General features: G+C 42.2%; 1 protein-coding gene across 1 annotated transcript in view; it reads left to right on the top strand.

The window, feature by feature from the left end:
* Positions 1-8,789, top strand: part of BORA (BORA aurora kinase A activator) — a 45,904-nt gene that overhangs the window by 22,115 nt on the left and 15,000 nt on the right. Inside the window, exons 6-9 of the mRNA XM_032792302.2 lie at positions 456-521; positions 1,259-1,315; positions 4,874-5,097; positions 8,506-8,659. Of these exons, the coding sequence (XP_032648193.1) occupies positions 456-521; positions 1,259-1,315; positions 4,874-5,097; positions 8,506-8,659 (501 nt within the window). The remainder of the gene's footprint in view (positions 1-455; positions 522-1,258; positions 1,316-4,873; positions 5,098-8,505; positions 8,660-8,789) is intronic.

Raw genomic sequence — 8,789 nt, 5'->3', positions numbered from 1 at the left:
GACTCCTGCCACATCCATCTTCCCCTATTCCCTGACCACCTCCTGCCGCCCCATCCACCCCCCCGCCCATCACAAAACTCTGGGAAAATCAACATAATCTGAGACACTTTAAGATTTCAATTGAATTGCATTTTCTGATGGAAAACTGTTACAGCGTAAGCTGGTCAGAAAAACTGATGTAACCTCTCTCTGGCTTCTCTGACACTTGTCTCTCTCTAGGTTTTTTTTAATCTGTCCCAAACTCAGTTGCAAACATCATGTCCTAGTTTTATGCTCTGAAAATATTTTGGTTTGATGTAAACTAAAGCATTACAATATTTTTATTGTAGCTAACTATTTTTGAGATGTTCCTTAATGCAATCGGACTAAATATTTTCACTTTACTGTTGTGTTTCAGAATGATAAAAAGCTTGAGTTTAAGTTTTAACTGAATTTTTCTAAATGATGCTTTACAGGTATAGATTTAAATAACATTTCACCGATTGGAAGGCAGCTTACTGTGCAGCCTGGAAAAAGCAATGGTTGGTATAAAACAATTTCAAGTGACAAAATGAATGTGCACTCAAAGAAAAATAAGAAGTTTTTATTTAAGCTAACTGAACCCCTTTTTAAAAACAAGTTTGTTTGACTTCAGTACTGCCAGGCTGCTTGAGCACTTACCTAACTTTACGCACATGTGTAGTCTCATTCAGTGGGACAACTTAGTGCTTAAAGTTAGGCATGTATTTAGGCCCCAGTTCAGCAAGGAACTTATGTTACTATTTGTCTAGGAATGACTGAGTTATTACACGTAATGTTCTGTTTATGCTTTGAAGCCCAAATTGCATACTAACTTAATTACATTATATCTCCCCTCAATTCTGTATAAGATCACAGAACCTATATTCTGAAACCTATATATAAACACATAATTTTCAGGGTATTCCATAGATTTTTTTTTTCTTGCTCGGATTTTTTTTTTTTTTTTTTTTTTTGTTAAGGCCTTTCTCCCAGCTAAGGTACAGCTGGACATGGTGCCATCTAGAGAGCTTGTGTGTAATGACCCTTTTCACTTATCCCTGAGCCTGATTTGGTCCTTACACTGTAGCCAATTCAGGACCACAGGCCTAATAAGTTTTTTCCCTTTTCTTCACGGCAACACATTGTGTTTCACTAATTGAACTAGCGATGTGTTAAATACAATTTAGAGTTAAACTTTTTACTTGCACTAATTGACTAAGTTACTGTAGGCTAATTCCATTGTTTTTATTCATTACAGCTGCTTGTCAGACAGTATTGTCTTTGCCTGTGGATTTTAACTTAGAAAAAATATTAGGTATGTCAAGTGTTGTATTTGTCTGAATGTCTAAACTGAAAATCTATTTTGCATCCTGATTAGAAATGGTGTTACAATGCACTGGAAACCTAGTGTGAATCAAAATTGAGTATTCATAGAATTGTCCAAAGTACAAATGTTGTTTTAGACAGATAACTGCTCCTTGTCCTGTGGAGCTCCTGCTCAAATTTGGACATGGCTCAGCAAGGGAGGACAAAAACAAAAGGTAGAGGGATGGGGAATGATAGGACAGTGATAAAAGTGTACATAAACATTATATTGTTATATTTAAAAAGATAATATGTTAAAGTATGGGCCAGCATTCATAATGTAGGCTGGCTTGGAAGTTAGCGATGGAAGACTAATAGTCTCAATTGCTAGATTGGGTTTGCATGACAATTTTGCAAGAATTTAAAAACTGCATACAGTAAACTCATGTTTATCCTCAGTATAATAGAAGACCACAGGTCTTGAGTCAAAAAAACATATCCATGGTTTTCTAGACTACACAGACTAGGAAGACTGTGCATACTATCTGCACTGCACACCGACCTTTATAAAGGAAATGTTTGCTTTCTGTGAAATACTTAAAAATACTATAACAGAACTTGAGTAGGAAGAGTTCAATAAGCTATTCTAGACCCGTCCATCTTATTCCCTTTACCTCTAGTTGGGGCCACATAGTTTACATGACTTACTACTTCCTAGTCACATCCACTGTGTGACTGATGCAAACAGCTTATAGGGAAAAAGGCAAGTGAGAAACAGCACAACAAAAAATTCAACTCAACTTCATTCCAGCATCCTGATTTTTACAGATGGGGTGCTTTTACCAAGAATAGTTCTTCTTCGAGTGCTTGTTCACGTCGATTCCAATCAGGTGTGCATGTGTTGTGGCTCAGGCAAGAGTTGTGGGGGTCATTATTTGGCATGGGCTTGTGGCATGCACCTTGGGCTCGCAGCATGTCCCAGAGCCCAAGAAAGGGTGAGGGGACAGGGAAAGAGCCTGCTCACAAACACCTATACTAACTATAACTATAGTAACAACTGCAAAACAAGACAAGAAGAAGAAGAATTAGACTAGGTAACTGTGCTAAGGGAGCACTTGAAAGCAAGCGAGCCACAGTTCCAACAGCTGCCATAGACAATAAGAAGGAACTGAAGATGGGTTGGGTTGGCAAGGTCATGTATCGAGTGCCATGAAAGTGCCACTCCAGGGGGCTCCCCAGCTGACCCGATGGGAGCTGCTAAGGGAAAAACTTTCTGACGACCGTGCACATGGCGTGTGCATTGATTGAAATGGACGTGAACAACACATCCCAAACAACAGTTACGAGAAGGCGAGTAACCATTTTTTCTTTGGTGTTGCTGCAAAGCATGAGCCAGCCACTGAAAGGAGAGATGTTGCAGGACCTAAGGAGCAGGGGAAGGAGCCAGCTTTTAGGTGCAGAATGTTTTTCACCCTGTCTTGTGGTGGTAGGGCTTTCAACCCATAGCAACAGAATGGATGGAATACGTAGAATTTCAACTTACTGTAAATAAGATTACCACTCTCTATCCCTACTGTTGTTTTGTGACTCCTTCCTATCTCTGAACTACATTGGTGGATGGGGTAGGACTTACCCTTCTCTTTTGAGAACAGGAGTCTAATAAACCATTTCCTATCCCTGATAGAACTCCACAAAGTGACTCTTAAATTTTATCTGTCTCCACCTCTGCTTTGCACTAGAACAGTGGTTCTCAAACTTTGTACTGATGACTCCTTTCGCATAGCAAGCCTCTGAGTGTGACACCCCCACCCTTAAATACACCTCTACCCCGATATAACGCGGTCCTCGGGAGACAAGAAATCTCACTACGTTATAGGTGAGACCGAGTTATGTCAAACTTGTTTTGCCTCCCCCAGTTCCTTGTTCCCTGACCGCCCCCTCCAGAGACCTCTGTCCCTAATCACCCCTAGAACCCAACCCTTACCCAACCCCCCTGTGCCCTGACTGCTCTGACCCCTATCCACACCCCACACCTGACAGGCGCTCACTGGCAGCAGTGGGAAGTACAGCAGCACAGCCCCAGTCCGCTCCACTCCACCACCTCCCATCCGTGGTGCTCCGCTTCCCACTGCTGCTGAGTGCAGGGAGGTTGGGGAACGGATGCCCCCCTGCACTCACTTGTGGCGGGAAGCGGAGTGACGTAGCCCCAACCCGTTCTGCTTTCCTTGCCCTGGCCCCAGCCATGGTTGCTGGGGAGCAGCTGGGGAAAGGTCCTGCACTCACTGCGGCGGGAAGTGGAGCACCACGGCTGGGAGCTAGCGGAGTGGAGCTGGCTGGGGCTGGGCTGCTCCACTTCCTGCGGCTGGTGAGTGCGGGGAGGTTGGGGAAAGGACACCCCCGTACTCAGCTGCGGCTGGGAGCAGGTGGAGTGGAGCGGGCTGGGGCTGGGCTGCTCTGCTTCCGCCGCTCCTGGTGAGTGCGGAGGGGATCCCCCTCCCCCGAGCGACAGGGCTGGGGCTGGGGTGAGGGAAGCAGAGTGGGCTGCTCCTGGCCCCCTGCTAATCCCCTGGGCCACTCTCAACTGCAGGGTCCGCAAAAGTGCCCTCCCAGAGCTCCTGCCCCCCAGACCCTGGATGGGGAGCCCTTGACTGCCCCCGAGACCCTCTACCCCTTATCGAACCCCTCGGCCCTGGCCTGGCCCAGCACCCTTAACATGCTGCTCATAGCAGTGTGTCAGAGCTTTACCGCGTTGTATGCAAACTCGCATTATGTCGGGGTAGAGGTGTATGTAAAAAGTGTTTTTAATGTATAACACCATTATAACCATACTCACACACCCCAGAATAAGCTCGCGATGCCCGCAGGGGTCCTGACCCCCAGTTTGCAAACCCGTGCACTAGAATGTGGTAATAGGGAGGAAATTTCTGATTGCATCCATAATGATACTTCTGTTAGATTTGACTCAGTCTTCCATTTACAAGAGTTTCTGGCTGGATACTTCCTGCCTGTCCATCTTTTCTTGGGTAAGGTGGCCAGAATGTGCATTCCCCTACATACAGGTTGGACAATTGGGGTGGTCTGGATAATACTAAGTTCTGCCGTAAGTGCAAGGGACTAGACTAGAAGACCTCTCGAGGTTCCTTTCAGTCCTGTGATTCTATGGGAGTTCTGTAAGCTTGGTCATTTGGAATGGCAGCTGTCCGAAAAGCTTTGTCTACACAACCAGAACAGTTCAACAGAAACTATTTAACATTGTCATGTCTAAACTGGAGTTGGTACATTTGGAGCAACCTCCATGTGTGGGAAAAATCACATTACAGCAAATTTTAATAAACCCAGCCTTCATGGAGGGAAAGCACAGATTTTTTTTATATTAACCTTATTATAATGCTGCTTAGTCTAATGCCCACAGCATGGCTAAAATATTAACATTTCAGCAGTTACAGAATTCAATGGCTGTGCAGACAGGGTCCTTGTCCCCTTTGTTCCCCCATCCTTTTTCTGTAGACAGGAGAAATAAGACATGACTGGCTAAACTTAGCAACAAACTTTTTTTCTTTTTTTTTAGGTGAATATTTTAGAACAGGAGAATTTGCAGACCAGTCTCAGGAAAGCCTAAGCTCCTCATCACTGAGAAGAAAGCTGTTTTTAGACGAGAATGGAAGTGTATCTGAGTGTTTGTCTCTTTCTCCACAAAGCCCTTGTAATAATCCACCAGCATCACTTGGAGTGCTGTGTTCAATAGATATTTCTCCAGCCCGGTGCAGAAGTCCTGTGGAAACATCTAGTTCAGTAAGAAGGCTTTTCAATTTCTTTGTGTATGTACTATTTAGCTGGTACATGTGAAATGCTCTAAAGCACCAAAAACAACGAGGAGTCCAGTGGCACCTTAAAGGCTAATAGGTTTATTTGGGCATAAGCTTTTGTGTGTGTGGGGGGGACCCACTTCTTCAGATGCAACATTTTTTACCGACGAAAGCTTATGCCCAAATAAATTTGTTAGTCTTTAAGGTGCCATCAGACTCCTCATTGTTTTTGTGGATATAGACTAACATGGCTACCCCTCTGATTCTAAAGCAGCAGAACCACTTCTGAGTGTCTGATCAGATTTCACGAGCTGAAGTGCCACTTCTGAATAGTTTATACAACTGAAGTAATTAAAGAGTGGTGTTAATGCCAAAGGTCCTGGTCAAATTCCAATTTTGGAACTAAATTGTGCTTAAGTAAAACTTCATGATTTTTAACTTCAATTTTATGCTTTTCTTTCACTATCAAATTGTTGCGTAGTCCTGACATTCACTGTTGAAGAGCTGCCATTTTCTCTGCCCAATGGTATTTGTGTCTGAATGATATTGACATGAGAGAATGAAAGGTAATGATTCGAATATGAGTAGCTTGTGAAGTCTCTTTGATCTTTTGATATAGGTTGCATTTTACAGAAAGACTATATTGGCTGAGATCATATTGCAGCTGTGCCTTCATAAACTCATGAAGTTTGCATACCAAAAATATCATGTTAGTTCTTGGCTTGATTAGTACCTAAAACACCATTTGGTGTATATAATTTCTCTAGTTGTTGTCCCTTAAAGTTGATCTGCAAAGGAGAAAGATTTGTGTCGTTCCCTCCCCCTTCACTCCCCCACCCCCGGAATAGTATAAATGACCCAATGTATCTAAAAGGGGGTTGTTCTGTGCTTGTTTAAAAAAAAACAAATACTTTGGAAATATTGGGAATGTAAAATCTGGTCTTCCCTGAGTTTTCAGAGAACTCCTTGGTCTGAGTGAAGTTGTGAGATTTCTTTAACCCTTAATTGAAATGGAAGTGTTGAATGTTAAAGATTCATTCTCCAAACAATTGTTAACAAAAAGTTAACAATCTGAATGAAAATCACATCCTTTCTCAACCAGGGTTTGCTTGATTGCTTGCTGTATATCCTAAACCTACTAATTCTCTAGTAATCCATAGTATTTCTGGGGAAGATAGTTAAAACATTTTTTTAATTTAAAAAAAAGAAAAGCAGAATGAGGAAAACTTTACAGATATTTATATGTAGTTAGAGCTTTTGGGTTTTTTGGGGCGGTATTTGTAGCAATTTTCAAGTGTTATGTAGGTATATAAAATATGGGGGGGGATTCAGAGCTTTCTGCTTATGTGTACGTAATAAGTAATCTCATTGTAATGTATGCTTTAATGTCATAATGTTTCAAACAACATGACTTCAAAGCACCTTAGGGAACCTTAATTACACACCAGCAGGATCTACATGAACCAGTTAATATGCAACATGTTTAGTGCGCTTTAGAAATCTCTCCCCTATAGTCTGCATTACTTCTCTGTGTAGACAAGTCTTAGATACAAGTAACCATTTGTGGTGTTTTTCTGGTATTTAGTGGATGAACACCTATTTCTTTTTCCTGCCCCACTCATTTGTATCAAGAATAAAACCAAAAATCAGAAGCCCTAAATGTAATAAAGCAAAAAAAGCACAAACCTTTTTTTACACTTCAAAGTAAAATAAGTATTACTGAACTGCAACGTTTACAGTGCTGTTTACTCATTTGTGATCTTTGTTCAGAACTCTCAGATGTGGGAATGTAAAATACAGATGCACCTCTGGCATGCTATAATACACAGGTGAATTGGAAGCCCCTTAAAGTGAACTATCATCAATTTCTTGAGCCATCAGTTTCCAACACAAACTTAGGCCAGGTCTACACTGCGACTTTAAATCGGTTTAATGGCCGATATACCGATTTAACGCTGTATCCGTTCACACGACGTCGTCATTAATATCGAGTTAAACGGCTCCTTAAATTCATGAAGGGAGGGAGGGGGTACTGAGGACTCCAGCTATCCCACAGTCCACAGCAGTCTCTGAAAATTATTTGCATTCTGGCTGAGCTCCCAATGTCTGTAGGTTCAAACACAGTGTCTGGCGTGGTTCAGGGAACAGCTCCTCAGTTTATTTCCCCCCACCACCACGTGAAAAAAAAAGGGAAAGATTGCTGTGCTATGGCGTTTGCTCAATGCACTCCGCGAAAAAGGCGCCAAAGGGTTGTCTGCTGCCTTCACAAAGGGAGGGGTGAGGCTGTACCCAGCACCACCCCCGGGCAGTGTTTTCTGCCCCCATCAGGCACTGTGCTCTCAACACGGAGGATCCCACTGTGGACGCGCTAAACCGATTTTATTAGATCTGTTTTGTAATATCGGTTTAAGCTAATTCGAAATAATCGTGCAGTGTAGACGTACCCTTACTTTAAATGAGACATTCAGCCAGCCAGGAGCATATTATACTCGATGAAGACAAGATCACAACTAAGGCACAAATGTCTGAACGATGTTTTTCTTAGCTCCAGTTCACAGTTTCTGGTGATGTTGTGCAAATTGCTACTTCCTGCTGAGGATAGGAAGGATAGGATAAGACATTTGCTGCATAGTTATGTTAATCAGAGGTGCTGTTTGTGTGGCTTCTGACCATTATAGCTGTATTGGCAAAAACGGTGAGTGTACATGTAGTTATACCTCCAAAACTCTGCTTTTGCCAATACAATTTATTTTGTTAGCAGGACTAGAATAAGCTATTTTGGTAAAACCGCAGTTTCACCAGTAAACTGTGTTCACACAATTACTACTTTACCAATATAATATATTGGTTATACCTATGGCAGCAAACTGTTCCTACTGTAGACTTGGCCTGAGATAAGAGCACAGCTTCTTTTGACTCTCTTAAAGTTATGTGCTTCAGATAGTGTGGATTCCGTTAACATATCCAACAGTGGCAGTGTGCAGGCTACTCAGTCACTGCATTGGGGGCAACATTCCATTCTGCTTTGGGGTATCTGCCATTTGGGAGATGAAACATTGTAGGTGTAACAATAATACAAATACTAAACAGTAATTCGGGTGAAGATTAGGAAAACCCTTATTCAGTAGTCTGGCTCCTGGTACTCCTAATATGATTGATAACATAGTCTTAATTAATACTTTTTGGAAGCACTGGATTTCCTATGAGGCATCATGAAATCCAATTGGAGAATTTCAGGTGGACTATTCAAGCAGTGAAATGCTTGATTGAGAGTGTCAGTGAAGCAGGAATAGAATTATTTTCCTAGTAGCACTGTATTTTCAAATCTACAAATTTGTATCAGTCTATACATTTATATTATGTAAAAGCTAACTCTTACTCCTTGTTGTTAAAGGGTCAGTTTTCCTCCAGTCCCATTCAGGGAGGTACAAGGGCATACAGTCTGGGAAGCATTACCAGTCCCACGTTTCCAGAGAGATCCCCTGCAAATATCGCTTCCCCTACTTTTTCTCCAATTGCTTTTCAGATAAGAAAGACACCGTTGTCAGGTATGGTTTGACTGTATATACAGTCTCCTTTCATGCAGCTTGTATTTCTTGTGAAGAAAAACTGATCAATCTAGAGGCAGGTACTGGGCTTCATAGTCCAGTGGTCTCATCTAATATGGCAGATGGCATG

The sequence above is a fragment of the Chelonoidis abingdonii genome, chromosome 1, assembly GCF_003597395.2.
Source record: "Chelonoidis abingdonii isolate Lonesome George chromosome 1, CheloAbing_2.0, whole genome shotgun sequence".
Taxonomy (NCBI): Eukaryota; Metazoa; Chordata; order Testudines; family Testudinidae; genus Chelonoidis; species Chelonoidis abingdonii.
Note: the sequence above shows the minus strand (reverse complement) of the source record. Positions and strands in the feature narration are given on the sequence as shown.